Source organism: Aedes albopictus, chromosome 2, assembly GCF_035046485.1.
Source record: "Aedes albopictus strain Foshan chromosome 2, AalbF5, whole genome shotgun sequence".
NCBI lineage: Eukaryota > Metazoa > Arthropoda > Insecta > Diptera > Culicidae > Aedes > Aedes albopictus.
The window spans coordinates 116,432,660-116,451,973 of record NC_085137.1 but is presented as its reverse complement, the minus strand read 5'-3'; the positions used below and the strand labels follow the sequence as shown (position 1 = coordinate 116,451,973).

General features: G+C 43.7%; 2 protein-coding genes across 2 annotated transcripts; both read right to left on the bottom strand.

Annotated features, from left to right (window-relative positions):
* Window positions 1–798: 798 nt before the first annotated feature.
* On the bottom strand, window positions 799–3,426 carry LOC134286169 (uncharacterized). Its single transcript, XM_062847742.1, has one exon. The coding sequence runs from the start codon at window positions 3,424–3,426 to the stop codon at window positions 799–801; it is 2,628 nt and encodes an 875-aa protein (XP_062703726.1).
* Window positions 3,427–3,703: 277 nt separating this feature from the next.
* LOC134286168 (uncharacterized) lies at window positions 3,704–6,220 on the bottom strand. Its single transcript, XM_062847741.1, has one exon. The coding sequence runs from the start codon at window positions 6,218–6,220 to the stop codon at window positions 3,704–3,706; it is 2,517 nt and encodes an 838-aa protein (XP_062703725.1).
* Window positions 6,221–19,314: the final 13,094 nt, after the last annotated feature.

Here is a 19,314-nt window from a genome sequence, read left to right as displayed (position 1 = left end):
TTACCACCGCACCCTCCGCTGGCCCATCCACCTCTCGTCCAGTCGCTCTTCCTGCCACTACTACTGCCGATAGTAGCGTGATACCATTAATGTTCGGAGCTGGTTCTCCGGACTTGTGGGGACACTCGCGACGAAGTAGTGGTCTTCGGATGTGGTTCTGGGACTCGAAAAATAACGCGACGAGGTTAGGGTACGAAACACGTGATACGCGAGAATGGCACACGTTGCTTTATTGTAGCGATAGCAACAACGATGTGTACCGCGTGGAGATGTATACTGTTCTGATTACAATGGTATTATCTGCTATGGCAATAGGTGGAGAGAGTGTGGTTATTCTCTGCTTCTCTGCTTTGGGCAGTGAGAAAGAGAGACCTGTTCGTGTAGGGTAAATATAATAAATATAGACGGTTCCTAACATTCCGCCCACCATTGAAATATACATTTCAATACTAACTCCTATCCTGACTAAGCTTAATGAACTACTAAAACTATGTATAACAAATTCAACAAATATTCAATTATCTCTACAATTCTATACTCCGTAGTATCAGCTACTCGTCGGTTGTCAATCACCGGATTAAGATTCGGTGAACTTCGGTCAGTAGATGTCGTTGAGCCAGGTCAGTCCCCTCGGTCGTTACGGCGATCAATGTCCAGAGTGCCTGCCAATACGGTTAATTTTAGGTCGGAGAAAACAAGTTTCAGGAAATGAAAACTAGATACTTAACTTGGGAGGAGACCATAGGGCCTCCTCCAATCCGACAACGCTTGTGTTGCTGGGACCGCGAACTACTGGAACTACGCTGCTTCCTGGTCCTCGGGTAGGTTGTCGGGAATCGGTAGAACGCACACGCGTGTGATGGCTCTCTTGAAGATGCCGTCCTTAGTTCGGATGTTGACGACCCGGATGAGTCCGTCGTTTCCAGGGAACGTTTCAATTACGCGGCCGAAACGCCACTTCTGCGGTGGCAGATTGTCATCGCGAACTAGAACCATAGTTCCAACGCGAATGTTGTTTCGCTCGTGTGTCCATCGGGTTCGCTGTTGCAGTCCCGATAGGTATTCGGTGGACCATCGCTTCCACAAGCGGCGGACGAACTCCTGTGTCATCTGCCATTGAGAAAGCCGGTTGCAAGGAACTTCTTCGTATGAGGGCTCCGGGATTGCAGTCAGCGGTCGATGTACCAGAAAATGACCTGGCGTGAGGACGTCCAAGTCTTCTGGGGAATTGCTGAGCTGCGTTAACGGTCGAGAGTTGAACAGTGCCTCGGTCTGCGTAAGCACTGTGTGGAACTGCTCGGGTGTCACCATTGCGTTTGCAAGTGTGCGACGGAGATGGGTCTTAAGGGATTTAACCGCTGCTTCCCAGATTCCCCCGAAGTGCGGCGATCTCGGAGGAATAAACGAGAACTGAATGCCCTCAGCGGAGCATTGTCGTTCGATATCCACGCGATTCTGCTGGGTCCGAAACAGATTCAGGAACTCGTTCAGTATTCGGCGAGCGCCGACAAAGTTTGTCGCATTGTCGCAGTAAATGGTCTGCGGAACTCCTCGGCGAGCAGCAAACCTCTTCAGGGAAGCGATAAACGAGTCGGTTGACAAATTGCCTACCAACTCTAGGTGTACTGCCTTGGTTGATAGACAGAAATCCACCCCAGCGTTCAGGAACGGCAACGCTGGCGATACCCGAACTGGTGGCAAGTCTGCCATTATTTGTTCTGCGAAACTTGGCCGATTTCGAAAACAGGTAACGCACTCGTGCGTAACCTTTCTCACGACATCACGTAACCGGAGAGGCCAGAACTTCGCACGAACGCTTGCTATCAGGAGAGTCGGTCCAGCATGTAGTTGACGAAGGTGGTAGTGACGAACGACTAACAGCGTGAACGGATGCTTGTTGTCCAAGATTATAGGTTGCTTCTGAGCGTACGGGACAGCTGCATTGTTGAGACGTCCTCTAGTGCGAAGAATACCATTGACGAGAACTGGAGACAGAGTTTTCAGCTTCGACGTTGACTTCACTTGACCAGTGGTGCGGATAGAATGCAGGTCTTCCGGAAACGATTCCTGTTGAGCAAGTTTGGCCAAACTACACAACGCTTCGTCCAACTCTGCTGTGGTTAAGGCTCCGGATCTGCGGCTAGGCACATTACGTATCTTCGAATTGTAGCAGAATCTCTGTATGTAGGCTACCAATCTGACTAGACTGGAGAGAGACGATTTCAGGGCGAATATTGAACTTTGGACGACTGTAGGCAGCGAAACCGTGGGTTTATCCTGGAGTTGCTCTGAACTGAAGTGATCGTCGGAGGTTTTGACTAACGCGGGCCAGAACCGGTTGGGATGCTGCAACCACTGTGGTCCCTGCCACCACAGCATGTGGTCTACAAGCTCCGTTGCAGACATTCCCCGGGATATGACATCTGCTGGGTTATCGATGCCTGGAACGTGTCTCCAGCTTCCAGCAGCGGTGATTTGCTGAATTTCAGCCACCCGGTTGCCAACAAAAGTTTTCCAACGAGACGGTGAAGCGGACAACCAGTGGACAACAATAGTTGAATCCGTCCAGAAGAAAGAACGGGCTTGAATACGAAGACTGGTTTCCACTTTTTCGAACAAATGGCTGAGTAGGATAGCACCACAAAGTTCTAAACGCGGTAAGCGAATAGTTGAACCAAATTTCTCGGTTCCCGTCGGAGCCACTTTTGACTTAGCTGTAAGCAGATGAACCGAGACGATTCCGCTAGACGAAACTGTGCGGAGGTAGATGCACGCGCCGTATGCGCGTTCGGAGGCGTCACTGAACCCATGCAGCTCTACGTAGACTGGATCGTTACAGGATGCCGCCCACCGTGGAACGGTAAACTCGTCGAGAATTTCGAGATCATTTCGGAAGGATTCCCAGAATTGCTGTTGGCGATCGTTGAGTGGATTGTCCCAGGAAACCTTCGCTTTCCATAATTCCTGCATGAAGAGTTTCGAGCGTAGTACCACTGGCCCCAACAGGCCGAGAGGGTCGAATAACCGTGCTGCCTCAGAAAGCACCAATCGTTTGGAAATAGCAGCGTCCTGGGTCCAAGTGGGTATTTTGAAGCGGAAGACATCTTCGTCTGGCTGCCAGAGCAGCCCCAAGGTTTTCACAGGCGAGGATGACGAATCGAGCTCCACCAGACTTCGATCTTCTCGAAACTCTGCTGGAATATGCTGTAGAATAGCCGAACTGTTGGATGCCCATTTATGCAACTTAAATCCAGCCGACTGCAAGAGATCAATCAGCTCTCGGCAAAGTTCAACACCTTCTTCTTCCGATGCTACTCCCGTAAGCAGATCGTCAATGTAGAAGTCTTTTGACACCGCCTCTGCGGCCTTTGGGTGAGTCGATTCGCCGTCAGAGGCGAGTTGCTGCCCAAGTAACACACTTGTCATCGAAGAGTCACGGCGGCGCATGTTTATGTTGCGCAGAAGTCACAGTGACTTACTTCTAACAAATAAATACTTACTTGCTAGAAGTAAGTCGCAGTGACTTCTGCGCAACAAAAACCTGCGCCGCCGTGACTCTTCGGTGACAAGTGTGTTACTTGGGTGGAGACAACGTGTCGCCAGGTACGGAGCTGCCGCCGTACCATAAGTAACCGTCAGCAATTCGAAGGTTTGGAGGGGGTCCGACGGTGACGATCGAAATAAAATACGTTGCAAGGGCCGATCAGATGGGGATACCAACACTTGCCGGTACATCAGCGACGATGACGAAGCGAGGAAGTCTAAATCGTAGGATGATGCTGTACAGGTCGTCCTGGACAACTGGACCCACCATCAGTGCTTCGTTCAACGAGACACCAGTATCAGTGGGGCACGACGCATCAAAGACGACGCGGAGTTTCGTCGTGACACTCTCCGGTCGAACTATGCAATGGTGAGGCATATAATAGAACTTCTGTCCGGGAATCACAACTTCTGCGCTAGTATCGATCGGTGCCATGTGTCCTAGATGAACGTACTCCTGTATGAAATCGGTGTACGCCTCCAACAGTGAAGGATTCGCCTGAAGTCGTCGTTCCAGGGACAAAAAGCGTCGAGTTGCAATGGAACGAGAGTCTCCCAACCTATCCAGAACATCGGGTTTCTTCGGTAGTGACACCACAAATCTTCCAGTGGAGTCTCGAATAGTGGTGGCGGCAAAATGGGTTTCGCATTTCCGTTCTTCCGTGGAGAAGGTCTCGTTGGTATTGCACGACTCAACTTCCCAGAAGCGAGCAAGCTGATTTTCCAACTCAGCGTTGCTGCAGACTAGCGTGGTGGCAGACAGGCTCGAGTCCACCGTATTCACCTTTCCGGATACTATCCACCCAAAAACCGTTTCCTTCAACTGGGGTAGTTCCGGTCCGAGGTCGACGAAACCTTCTAGCAGTAGACGATAGTACACTTCGGCTCCGATGATAGCATCGATGCGATTCGGCTCAAAGAAACGAGGATCAGCAAGTTGTACGGATGGAGGAATCTTCCAGGAGGCTACCGACAACCGGTTCGACGGCAAAATCGGCTTAAACTCCGGCAAAATGTGGAACTTGAGGTCAACAGCAAAATCTGTACAACGCGATCGTACGATTGCTGTCGTCGATTGCCTCGACACAGCAGCACTGGGACCCACACCTTGGAGAGAAAGCGGGTCGTTCTGCCGACGTAGATCCAATTTCTGCGGCAAATGTTCACTCATCAGATTTCGTTCGGAGCAGCAATCAAGGAGGGCGCGAGCGAACTGGACATTCCCGTTGTAGTCAGCTATCTTGACGACAGCAGTCAAGAGAAGAATCACGCTACTATCGGCAGTAGTAGTGGCAGGAAGAGCGACTGGACGAGAGGTGGATGGGCCAGCGGAGGGTGCGGTGGTAACTGTTTGCGATTGCGAAGCGGAGGAAGGTGCGATTGCGGGCTGACTTTGTGGAATAGCGGGTTTCGTGGGTTGCGATTGCGAGTGATCTTGTCCGTTGCTTGCTGGGCGCAAATGCAGCATCGTATGGTGCTTTTGACCGCAGGCACGACAAGCTGAGCTAGGACAAGCCCTGACCAAGTGGGAAGAGGAAAGACAATTTAGGCACAAACCAGCTTTCCTGACTGATTCAAGCCGTTGGGAAGGATTCATACTGATAAAGGATTCGCATTTGAAAGGAGAGTGAGAGGATTTTTGACAGTGTGGACAAACTTTTTTCTGAGTCGTAGTAGTTGTGAGAGTCGAGCCGACCTTGGATTTGGTCGTCGATTTCCCATGATCTTGACGAGAGTCCGAACTCCGAGTTTTCATGGATGCCAGGGGTTGTAGGGTTGCGAGGTGATCCCGCAGAAACTGCAACAAGTCCTCGTACTTTGGTGCTTCACGAGAGTTGTGAGCACGCTCCCAATGCCGTTGCGTGTCAACATCGAGACGTGTATACAGAATATGAGCAAGCAAGTGAGTCCACCCATCTGTCTTCAGTCCAATTTTACGCAGCTGTAGAAGATTCCGCTCGTACGAGTCGATGAGACCAACTAGAGCGTCGTACGATTCCCGCTTGATGGGTTCGGCATTCAGGAAACTGTCCATCAGTGCTCGAGCGATGATCTTTTTGTTCTCGAACCGTTGTTCGAGCATCTGCCACGCGACATCGAAGTTGGCCGCCGTCACTTCAATGGATTCCACCAACGTTCGGGCTTCTTTTGTGAGCACGGAGAGAAGATAATGGAACTTATCGACCGGCGAAAGCGAAGCATCTTTACCGATCATGCTCTGGAAAGCGTCACGAAAACTCAACCAATCTTTCACACAACCGTCAAAAGAAGGGATTTTAAAAACAGGGAGATGGATTCGGGAGTTAGGAATGTGGCCGGGCGGAGCGGAAGAAGCTACAGCTGTCTGATTGCCTCGGTGCGACGTTAGGAAATCTTTCGCATCGAAGTACCTGTCCTCAAAATCCAGGCGAGTTTTTCTGTTGCCAGCTTCGACGTCCTTCTTCAGCTGCTCCTCCTTGCTTTCCTCAGAGGACAATTTTAAATCTTGCTCCTGTCTCACTTCAATTTTCGCACGGTTATCACGAAACTCCTTGAAAAGCGTTTCCAAATGCTCCAAGCGTGAAGCAATCCTGACCGTGTCACGTGGTGCATTGAAATTTGCAACGAAAGCTTCCACGTGGGCCATGGAGTCCATGTACCCCCGCTCGATCTTGCATAATTCGCGCAACGATGCCATGTTTAGATCAATTCCAGATATTTTTCCAAATCGCAAACCCAATCAAATTCCAAAAGACGTAGCGTGGTCAATTGCCCAAAAAAATCAATCAAATCGCGAACAAATTCCTTATGTACTATAATGAAACTCGCATGCAAGCTATATTTGTATTTAACAATAGCCGTACCTTGATGTGTGTGTGTACTCACGCTAACCTCTTTGTTCGCTGACCCAAGCCACGCTGGATTCACCAGGTTCTGGAGGAAGGTGTCGAAATGCGCCTCGAAAACGCCGAAATGCTCCGTCTCCGTGGTATCCGTGCCTTGGGGGCAGGCCGTAGTAGTAATTCCGGTTGCTCTACCGGATCCGCAATCGTCGAATCGGAATTCGACGCCAAAATTGCCGCTCGCAATGCAGCACACTAGAGGCAGCGTTGGCTGTGACACTATCACCACACACAAATGAACACTTTTTTCGCCAGTTTTTGGCCACTAAAACGCACAAATCCGGCTCCTCGAAGGACCATTAATGTTCGGAGCTGGTTCTCCGGACTTGTGGGGACACTCGCGACGAAGTAGTGGTCTTCGGATGTGGTTCTGGGACTCGAAAAATAACGCGACGAGGTTAGGGTACGAAACACGTGATACGCGAGAATGGCACACGTTGCTTTATTGTAGCGATAGCAACAACGATGTGTACCGCGTGGAGATGTATACTGTTCTGATTACAATGGTATTATCTGCTATGGCAATAGGTGGAGAGAGTGTGGTTATTCTCTGCTTCTCTGCTTTGGGCAGTGAGAAAGAGAGACCTGTTCGTGTAGGGTAAATATAATAAATATAGACGGTTCCTAACAATAATATTTAAAAGAAATTTATGCTGAAATATAATCTTGAAATATGGTATAATCAATATAATAATGAAATGTAATGTAATGTAGAGCAATGAAATAAGATATCAATTGTAGATAAAGTAAATGAATATTTTTCGGTGACGAGGCCTTTAACGTCCTGGATGGTAGGGTAGACCCATGAGAACCCATCTAAAAGGATGCTGTAGTTACTTCTCACCACACTCCGGCTGGCAATCCACTCCGTCGTACAGTTACAACTTCAATGATGTCCTGATACACCTTCCCAACCCCATTTATTGTATAATCAAAAGTATAATGTATTATGATGAAATATAATATTGGAATATGGCATAGTTAATATAATGGAGTAATGAAATATAGTGTCATGAAATTTAATGTAGCGAGCTGAAATAAAGTATCAATTTGTATATAATTTTAATAAGTATTATTTGCTGGTGATTTTTTTAACGACTTAGATAGTAGGGTAGAGAATTGTTACATTAAGAAAATGTCAACGCAATTGCTAATATAAAATCAATATCAAAATATAATTTAACCTTCTTCGTGCATTAGCTGATGGTCATCCCGCTGGCTTAGTGTCCGTTTAAGGGACATAATTACCCTAATGCACGACTAGGTTAGAAGAATAAAGTTTAAGAAAAACAAGGGTAATAAAATATACATTAGCCATTTGAATTCAACATATCGCTGAATTGATGTCCAAACAAGGGCTGCGGCTGGTCCGTAATAATATAGGCAGCATTCATTTACCAGTAATTTTACGATCTAAATCAGGGGTTCTCAAACTTTTTCAGCTTGCGACCCACTTTAGATTATAAAACAAATTGGCGACCCACTAGCACATAACTTAAGCAATTTTAAAAAAATTAACCTGGCCATAGCGTTAAATATCGAGTGGTCTAAAGAATTTGAGATAAGTTGACATGTTTCTAATTTGAATTAACCCAGTCTGGCTATATACAACAAAACAGAACTTTACAGATTATAATTAATCTATATAACATTATAAGGAGAAAGAAAATATTTAGTTTATACAAACTCTTTGGGGACATTTCGTGGCTATTTCGCGCTTTTGATGTACTTTTGAAATTTAATTCAAATGAAAGTGTAATGAAGTTAATTCATGTATTTTGCTAGTTGTTTCTCGTTTTTTTAATAGTAGAACTGGAAAACCTGGAAAGTCTCCTACAATTTCAATCTTATCCTTCATTCGATTATTTTATTTCTATTTAGGTGTAATCACTTATTTTGCTGTTCGTATATCTTTAAAAGTTCAAATTATCAAAATTTTACTAAAGTTAAGCTTTACCGACGTTCGGTAAAAATAAACAAACAATTTGGTGGGATTATCAAACGTTCGGTTGTCTCTTGTCGAAATATGGTACTTTACGTAATTTTTGAGTATCATTTTTTTCTGAAATTCAAACTGAAAATGCTCATTGTTAGCAACAACTTGAACTCAAACTCAAAAATCTGTCAAAAGCATTTTTTCAGAACAAAAAATCTGAAACTTTCTGATTAAAAACTCATTGCTTCAGAATCGAAATTAGAACACAGACAGTAGTTTCAATGATCAATATTCTCCGGACGAAGGCTCATAATAGAATTAGAAACATTGAATTGAATGAAGAAGAAATCTAATTCCTTGAAATATCTCTGCCAATTCCCTTAGAGAGTACTTGCAAATTTCAAAATATTCTTACAGTAAGACATAAGTTAAATAAGGCATTTATTACAATATCGCTTAAGCTTTCGCGACCCACCAAAATTCAGCCCGCGACCCACCAGTGGGTCGCGACCCATAGTTTGAGAAACGCTGATCTAAATGGTAGGCAAAACATTATTATAATAATAAAATAGCAACGCGAAAGAAAATATATATAGGCAAAAACGAAATATTCATAATGTAATGAAATATATTATAGTTTAGTCAAAGGAAATAGAAAATACATACTGGTATAAAATGAGGGCCCCAGAATCAAAGGGGTGTAAGCGACCATGTTGTAGATTTTGAGCTGAGCATATCATAAAATTCTTCAGATTTCAATCTTTCAGGAACTTTTTTAAGATTGTTGCTACGATGATTAGAAAAAATACAATAAATCAGAGATAATTGGGTTGATTTTGAAACTTTTGAAATTTTGTGTGGGATGAAAAATTGGTCAAAAACTTAAAGCCTCATTTACTCGAAAGTGGGATTTTGTCACATACACCCCTCTGCTTATGTACAAAAGAACAATGAATTAAGACCTATGGGATAAACAGAATTGGTTTCCAGTGCTAGTATGATCTAACAGGGTGAATTATCAAATCCGCTGCACTTGTTAACATTCCTCGGCATGGTTTGTTAGAAAATTGGTTAAATCCATTACAACTGTTCTGCCCTTAATCGTAATTGAATATAATATCAAAATATGGTAAAATCAATGAAAATATATTAAAGTTTAATGTAATAAAATACAATTTATCGAAATGAAAAAGTTTTCAGCTTGTTGATCATTTGAATGAGTATTATTCGTTGATGCTTTTTGTTACGACCTAGATGGTAGATTAAAACATTATTATATATACTAATAAAATGTCAACGCGAATGATGATAATTAATGATGAAATATAATGTAGTGAAATATAGTATAAAGCAATAAAAGGAAAAACATTAACCTTTCATGTTGGATACTAAAATTGCACAGCGCTCGCGATGTATACAACGAGCGAGGATTTTTGGCAGTGTTGTACTTTTTACAACAGCGTGCGTCCTGAAGGGTTAAGAATCCATCTAGAAAAATGTTATAATGTTTTCTCTTATTACTCTGACTGACCATGCACTCCATCGTCCGGATCATGCCCTGATGCTCCATCCCAACTTCATGTAGTTATATAGTCAATGACATTGTTTATTAGGAACAAATATAATAACATTTAATGTAGCAAAATGAAAAAAGTATCGATTATTATTTGCTGTCGAGCCGTTTACGACCTGGAGGACAGGGTATAATTATAGTACTAATATCCACAAGATAGATGATAAATAATTAATAACGGAATATAATGTAGTAATATATAGTATAATGCAATGACAAGTATTATAATATTTTGAAATTACAGGTAGGTGATTATGAGAAATATTAATCGCCGACGAGTGGTATTATTTTGAAAAAGATTTTTAAAAGTGTAGTTTTATCATCCTTGAGAATAATACATACAATAGATATTAAATGACAAGCAACAAATCTATCTGCGTATTGGATTTTTAAGATGATTGAGTTGAGATGGCGTTAGATTTTGTCATTTTTATATGAATATGTTACTAGAAATAAGAGTACACTGAAGTTTTTTTTACGACGGTAATGGTCCCGCGTAAAAAAAAACCGCGTAAAAAAACCGCGTTACTTCAAGACCCGTCGTAAAAAAAACCGCGTTATTTCAAGACCCGTCGTAAAAAAAAAACCGCGTTATTTCAAAAAACGTCTTAAAAAAAGTCAAGTCACGTTAGATGTGGTGCTGACTATTTTACGCGTGTTTTTGAAAAAACGCGGATTTTTTTTTACGACGGTTTTTGAAATAACGCGGTTTTTTTTTACGACGGGTCTTGAAATAACGCAGTTTTTTTTAGGACGGACCGCGTAAAAAAACCGCGTAAAAAAAAACCGCGTAAAAAAAACCGCGTAAAAAAAAAAACTTCAGTGTATACTTATCGAGGACTAATCGTTCGACTAGTTTAAACCCGGTACAAATTTTCGTCACGAAGAAAAATGTCTACGAATGCTACTACAAATCTATTTTGGCCTATTTGTATAGGCTTTTCAATGTTTGCGATGAACCCTCCGCACACGCACACTAATGTAGAAATTTTGATGCGGACCGACGTGACATGCAACATAGCGCTACACCACTCCTCACTACACGACCGCAAACGCCACCGCCACCACGACCACCACTCACGGACAGCAGACACGAGTCACGCGGCAGCAGTCACCTTCGCCATGCAACACACATAGCGTCGCCAGCACCGCGCAACACTGATACGCGCCACCAACGAAACATGCATCTCACCGGACGCCACTGACGCAACACAGAGTGCAGCCTGACAAATCAAAAAAATACTCCTACATATACCCGGCACTAACGAAGACGTCGCGGAACGCATATGAGAAAAAAAAAAAAAAAACACACACACACACACACAAACTCCAGTGCCGACTCTACCGCGAAACGACCAACACCAAAGCCAGAGAATGATACGCCACCGGGAACACACTATGCACTGCAGGCGGTAAGCACCAAATGTATGCAAAAAAAAACTGTACCAGTAACGCCCCAACCCCACCATAATCTCGCTCACTTAGGTGGTCTAATCCTGGCCGACCACCCATATTTACACTACTCCAAATTTAGATTGGGCCGTTCACACTTTACACACACACACTTTAAAACCATTGGCTTCGCTGTGCCGATGAGAATGAAATGGCGCGGAATTTTCAGCTACTATTCCCTACTATTCCCAAACTAAAACCGAGCAAATTTGTCACTAAATCACTGTAATTCGGATAAATTTCGTGAATCCGACACCGTACGCGTATTCAACCGCACTGCTTGACCAAACCGTCAGCGGAATCGCAAAGAAATACAAACGCGAAAGAAATGTAACGAGCAGCTCCACACACGTCTGCACGCGGCAACGTCTGGGCAAACCTATCACCAACCGACTATGAACTGGTGGACAGAAAACAAGAAATGTGATCCTAAGTAACAATTCCATCGCTGATTGGTTTTGTTTGATTTTTATTAGGGTTTTATCCAAGGTTGTTATAGGCCCATGACACGGCCTATATCAATGCATTGGAATCATGGTAGACAGGATGTCCTGGGCGCTAATAAATAGCGCCCACTGTCAAATGCGAAAACATCAACAATTTTTTGTTTACCGTTTATTTTGGTTTGTTGATCAGTTTTTGGAATAATTTTTTCCACCGCTTATGATCACAAAACACTTCAAACTCGCTTTAATATTAATGTACGGTAAGAGGAGCATGCGATTAGTTGAATAAAGCAACCCAACAAACACGCATTGTGAATGTGATTTCGTGTGTGGCTCACAACATCAAACAAAAGCTGCGTTTTTTGATTACACGCTCGTTTCAATTTGCACGAATATGAGTATAAGGCAGTTAGATGTTGGCTACGATAAATTTCATTGATGCCAGGGGCCTGATTCCAATGCATTGATATAGGCCGTGTGATGGGCCTGCATTGAAGCAACTTGGAGTCATGATCGATAATAAGCTGAACTTTGACAGCCACGTGGAATATGCTTGCAAGAGAGCAAGCATGGTGGTCATGGCCCTATCGAAGATAACGTCAAATAGTTCGGCAATAGTGTAACCGTTGTTACAAGGTTCAAATAAGTTTTTTAAATATGCGCCATGTTAGTCGAGGATTTAGGTAGGTTCACATACTTCAGCGATTAGAAAACCACTGGGCTGCAAACATGTTCTACAGCTAAACATGGCGTGAATCAAGTCACAGTTAATGACGTCACGAAATAAATGAGATGGCTGAAGGGTTCGAAGGACTTTCGGGGGGCGGCCATCGTCGACTTTGAAACAGGCGAGCGTGTAGATCAGACGTGCTAAAGTTAAATAGTGGAGTGAACAAAGCCAATACCTTCTGATTGGCGCGTCGAAGGACCGCCAGTGCACGCCACGATCTGGGTTGCCGTAAGGTGCCCAAATCTAATCGTAAAGGACCGACACTGTTTCTCTGGCTTCGGGCCATAAACGCTAAGGAGGAACTAGCTCTCGGGCAAAAGCCCTAATTACCAAGGAGAGATTCCCTTCTCGGTTCGACAGAGGGCGGCCTTGCCGTCGTCGACCGACTACGTTTGAAGGAAGCGCCTGTAGTCTAGAACCAACTCCACAAACCGCCATTCAAGTCCATCTCCAAACGCCATTGTAAGTTCGGGATTCCAAAGATCATCAGTAGCTGCTCCACCATCTTGCCGGTGGACTACAACGAGCCTGGTCAGCCATCGCTGGAACAGCAGCCCCGTCGCGAGCGCTCGCAGGTTTGCAGCCAAAGAAGGTACGTGCAGTGAACCAGTGACCCAAACAACAGAACACCAGAATACACCGTAGATTCGAACCGCTTTAGTGTTAATTATTTAAATCCTTGAGCGCCCTAATAGATCCGCGAAGCCCCTCCGGTTGCCCGGTAGCGCGCCGACCCTGTGACTACGTCCGAGTCTCGCGCTGCTGAGTTGTTGTCGGGCAGAACATAAGTTTCAATTGGCTCCCAGCCAAAATCGCGAAAGGCAAACGGAGGATCGAGTAGTATAAAAAATTGTTTGAATTTTTTAACACGAGCGGGAGGAGAATACACATTCAGTTTTTCACTGATTGTGCAGGATCCGTGCATTACTCTTTGCCAATACAGATTTTTAGATTGATTTGGAGAAGTTTAAAGGTGGTGGCCATTGGAATCGGTTTCGGAAGTGCTGAAAAATTTGAAGTTTAGAGCACACTACAGTCGTTAGAATTGAATTGGATTACTGACTGATAATCAATTGAATCGTTAAGCGACTGAAAGTAAAAAAAAGGTCCTGAATGAGCACTAACACTATACACTAAAACACACAAATTAACACCATTTATTGAATTCGAATTTCCTTATTTCGATTTTTAGTTTTAAAGTTTCCTAGCGTAAGTTGATTGAAATTTTATTTGTATATATTGTGCTATTTGTTGAATTTCCTTGATATTTTATTGAATTGCTTGGTTTTGAATTACCTGTTATTGAACTTTTCTTACTGAATAACTACTGAATTAACGTCACAATGAATGACGAACACGTGATGATTTATCAATCGATGAACGTTGCGCACTTACTAGATGATGAGGTCGAACATGAACTCGTCATCCGTCGGGAGAAGTTTTCTAGTGGTGATTCGAGGGACGTGAAGAGACGCAAATTGCGAGGAGTGATGAAGCTGCAAAGGGATAAGAACGATTTTACTATCTGTTTGTTGAAAGACGAGCAGATTGAGGCAGAGTTTCAAGAAATTGACGAAAAGTTGGCCAAGATTCGCGAGGCGTTAGAAAACAGATTAGTGAAGAAGGTCGATATGCCACCGTTGAAAACGCGGTTAGTTCATTTGCTTTTCCGGTTGCGTAGGTTGAAAGAAGGAAAGAAGTTCGATACGCAAGGTCTCGAGAACGCGGCGGTTCAAATGCTGAACAACTACTTCTCGTTTCTCTCGACTGACCCAGATGCAGTGTTAGAAACGCAGGAGAGATTACGGAACGATTTGAGTAGGCTTAGTGTTCAAGGAGGTAAAGAGAATGAAGAGGACGAAGAAACAGAATCGTTGTCGGAGGAAGACGTTGTTGTAGCGCGTAGAAAGGGTAAGAAAAGGCGGCCTACAAGTACGCCTAGGAAAATTAGAAGGAGGAAAATGAAAAGCCCCGACAAAATGATGAAGATGATGATGAGCAGAATAGATAAGTACCTTGAGCAGAAGTTGAGCAGTTTGAATCTGAGTAGAGGGAATGAAATGAGTAGTAGTCAGTATAGAGGGCCAGGGAATAGCGTCGAGGTCGTAGAATCGGTGAGCGAGGAAGAACAACCGCAAGCTGAGGGAAGCGGAGCGGTAGGAAGAATCCAGGTCCAGAAGAACAGCAAACCGACTCGTAAAACGCAGGTAGACAACCGTGCCGCGAAGAGAAGAGAGGAAACGCGTAGAGCAGAGGTTTGTGAGGAAAGCAGTGAGGACGATTCGGACGGTTCGACAAGTTCGAGTGACGAGGAGGAATCTAGCAGCTCGGATGGAGCCCGCCGCAGTAAGAGGAAGGGATCGACACGTAGACCGCGACCAGTAGCAGATTGGAAGCTCAAGTACGATGGGAAGGACGACGGAAAGCTGCTGAATAAGTTCATTGCGGAGGTCGAGTTTATGGCGGAAGCTGAAAACATCAGCAAGAAGACGTTGTTTAAAGAGGCAATCCACTTGTTCGCAGGAGAGGTTCGTACGTGGTACATGGACGGAAAGCGGAACAAGGACTTCAGGAACTGGAGCGAATTAGTCACCGAACTGAAGTTGGAGTACCAATCGCCGGATCTGGATTTCCACTACGAACAGCAGGCTACGCAGAGAAGACAAAGGAGATCTGAAAAATTCTCGGAATACTACAACGCGATCAAGGAGATTTTTGGATATATGTCAGTACCACCCACTGAGGACAGGAAGTTTGACATCGTGTTTCGAAATTTAAGGTCCGATTACAAAAACGCCTTGGTGGTGAAAAATATTCGGACTCTTAAAGCGTTAAAGGTTTGGGGAAGGAAACTGGATTCGGCAAACTGGTATTTGTACCGGAACAAGGATAATGAGGTAGGTCAGAGGTCCGCCCAAGTGCATGAAGTTTCTAGGAAACCATTCCAGAAACCAATGGGCACTACTGGAAAGGATTGGAAGCCGAAGTCCTTTGGCAACAGGGTACCAGAGCAGAAACAACAGGATCAAAAATTCCCAAGAAGACCAGCCGAGAATCAGAAACCACCCACACCTAGGAGAGAACCACGGAGAGAGCCGTCGCCGCAGGAAGGTAGTTCAGCAGGCACTCTAGCGAGGCAGGCTGCAATGTACCGTATGCCAGACAGTGAGGTGTGTTTTAACTGTAGAGGTAAAAACCACCATTACAAATCCTGTCTACAGAAGCGTGAGAAGTTTTGTACAAAATGTGGTTTGCATGACTTTACAACGGAAAATTGCCTATTTTGTCAAAAAAACGGACGCAAATCGACGTAGGAGGTCGTCGAGTGCGGAACCAAAAACCTCTAACTGTCTTCGTGCCGTCCAATCCAGAAGTGGAGGAGTTAACTGTTCAGGTAGAAGGTGATAATCGTCCGTTTGTCAAATTTGAGGTAATGGGGATGCAAATGGTAGGGCTTTTAGACAGTGGTGCCCAGGTGTCAATTCTAGGAATCGGAGGCGAGAAACTGTTGAGAAAGCTGAACATGAAGAAGTCCCAGACGAAAACGAAGTTGTTCGCAGCTGGTGGAGAGGTTCTAGAAGTTCGTGGAGCAGTGCATCTTCCAATTACTTTCAACGGCAGGACGAGACTTGTAACGACCCTAATTGCTCCCTCACTGAAAAGAAGGTTTATCCTGGGGATGAATTTTTGGCGTCTTTTTGGCATTGAACCCACCATCAAAGAGTCGTCGGAAGCGTTTGTTGAGGAAGTCGAGGTTGAGCAAGATGAGGAGATACAGTTGACACCAGAACAGCAGGAACAGTTAGAAGCTGTCAAAAAGGAGTTTAAAGCGTTTGAAGATGGTCAGATTTTGGAAACAACTCACATAGATAGATTGTCGTAGTAGAAATGGTGTGTACGTGAACAATAGTGTGTCGACGTTAATCACCAAAACCACGGTTATTTCCCAAGTTTAAATCAGTATCTGCCACGTTTTGTAAATTTGATAGCACGACACAGCATTTAGTAGTGAAGACTGCGTAATTGATCGTCGACCGTTGTTGTAAAATCGAATTTTTTTTTCCAATTTGGAAGCCATACTACGGACACCGACGAACAATAAATTCGCTTGGACCTGAAAGTCGAGCAGTTATGGCCGAAGAACGCCGTCCACTTCGTAGTCAATCGGTAACAAAGCTGTCCAACACCGGCGACGACATGACTGTCTCCGAACTGGCAAAACTGATGAAAACGCAGTTTGCCACATACCAACAAAATACAGTGGAGGAGATACGACGACTGGAGCACTCATTCCAAAGTGAAATGAACAAACTGCGTTCGGACATCGCTGTAGACCTTGATAACATGCGCAAAGAATCTACCAAGACCACGACCACGATACTAAACACTGTTAGTTTGAACAAAAATGAGTGTCTTGCAGCGGTAGATAGGAGTATGCGCGCCAATGATCTCATCGTTAACGGCGTGCCGTACGTCGCAGGAGAGAGCCTATCCAATTATTTTGCTGTCTGGTGTCGCTCTCTGGGGTATGCCGATGAAGATATTCCATTGACCGATGTTAAAAGACTGGTGAGAGGTACACCCACAGCTGGTGTGGTGTACCTAATAATGATTCAGTTCGCAATCACTACACAGCGAAATGAATTCTATGGACGCTATTTACGGTCAAGGAAGCTTTCGCTCATGGATATCGGGTTCTCATCGAATCAACGCATATTTGTGAACGAGAATTTAGAACCAGCTACCAGGGAACTTCGCACGAAGGCTCTACAAATGAAGAAGAAAGGACAGCTAAGTGGAGTCTACACGAGGATGGGGATCCTCTATGTGAAGAAAACAACCAACGATCGGGAAAAGCCAATCTTGTCGGAGGATGATCTGCACACTCTACGTTAACCTTTCCTTTAAAGCTTCTGTTTATTCCTTCTTTTCCATCCTTTTTTCCCATGTCTCCTCTCCTGAAAGCTTAAACTGTTGCTGTTGCTGTTGTTGGAGATGCTGGATGTTGCCCGAATGCTGCTGTTGGGGTGCTGGCTGCTGTTGAATGCTGCTGAATGTTCAGTTCATTAAGCGTGGTTTGCTATTTTCATTAATATTTGCGTCGAAAAATAATGAATATGTATAAAATTGTATTTGTGAACTCTTTCGTTTGTAATCAGTTGATAGTGCTCTTTACTTATTTCCTCTTAACTGCTATGTTCTTATATCCTTATGGCTAATGTTTCTGGTAGAAATGCCTCAGCGAATTGGTGTTTGCCAGGGACTGTCATGAAGAGTGCCCTTATTAAAAACAAATTCTCGGTATGTAGCGTCAATAGCCAGAGCATCTGTGCTCGCAAGCTTACCAAACTAGATGAATTACGACAATTGGGATTGGGATATAAGCAATGTTGACGTTATATGTGTCACTGAAAGTTGGCTAAATGATAGAATCGATAATCCGCTACTGACAATAGAGGGATATAATATTGTCAGGCATGACAGGAAAGGACGACTTGGGGGCGGTATCTTAATTTTCATCAAAGAAGGAATGCGCTATACTCTATTAGAGAAATCAGTTGACCAAACAGGTGTACCCCAAGCTGAATACCTTGCCATTGAAATCTTACTGGGAAATGAAAAGCTATTTTTTGTTGGTATGTACAATCCACCCGAAGTAAACTGCACAGATGTGATTGATTGTTTACTGTCAAAATATGGAACACACTATAGCAATCTATTTGTTACAGGTGACCTGAATACAAATCTTTTGAATCACAATTCTATTAAAACTACACAGTTGACATCACTACTGAGCATCCATAATATGTTTAGCTTAGGCTCTGAACCCACTTTTTATCATAAATATGGGTCCTCGCAGTTGGATCTTATGCTATTCAATTCAAGGTCACGAGTTCTTAGATTTAATCAAATAGATGTACCAAACTTTTCAAATCACGATATGATATTTGCTTCACTAGACTTCGACATGATCCACATTCCACAGAAAGTTGAATATCGCGACTATAACTCAGTTGACATTGATGGTTTGTTGAATGCATACAATTCCTTAGACTGGCGTAGTTTTTTTCGATCGAATGACCCCAACTTTCTTCTTAGTTTTTTTAATTCCAATATCCTAGAGCTGCACAACAGATTTGTCCCTCTTAGAACATTTGTGTCGAGGAAAAATCAAAACACGTGGTTTAGCGATGCTGTTAGTAAAGCACTTGTTGAACGTGATCTGGCATATAAAAGATGGAAACAAACTAAGAGTACATCTGATCTCAAACTATTCAAAACTCTTCGTAACCAAGTGAACTTAAAAGTTCGTCAAGCAAAAAAAGCACACTATGAAAACACCCTTGACACAAATTTACCTTCCAAGGAATTGTGGAAACGGTTAAAAAGCATTGGTGTCGGCAAATCTTCCAAGTCTCCTTCCAATCAGTTTAAGGCGGATGAAATCAATTCAAATTTTGCTAGAAATTTCTCAATGAGTTCCAGTAGTTGCGATAGCGATAGTGTCTCCAATCAAACACCGGCAGAGAACTCATTCTATTTTAGTCAAATAAATGAAATTGATGTAATAAGTGCTTTGTATCACATGAAGTCCAATGCAATTGGTTTAGATGAACTTCCCATCAAGTTTTTGAAATCGATCAACCCACTGATAATAAAACCTGTTACACATCTGATCAATTGTATCATTGCAACTAGCATTTTTCCTGATGAATGGAAAAAATCCAAAATTTTACCGTTCAAGAAAAAAA

What these genes read in the sequence shown, in the direction of transcription:
- LOC134286169 (XM_062847742.1), bottom strand. Translation starts at nt 3,426, where the DNA reads ATGACAAGTGTGTTACTTGGGCAGCAACTCGCCTCTGACGGCGAATCG.
- LOC134286168 (XM_062847741.1), bottom strand. Translation starts at nt 6,220, where the DNA reads ATGGCATCGTTGCGCGAATTATGCAAGATCGAGCGGGGGTACATGGAC.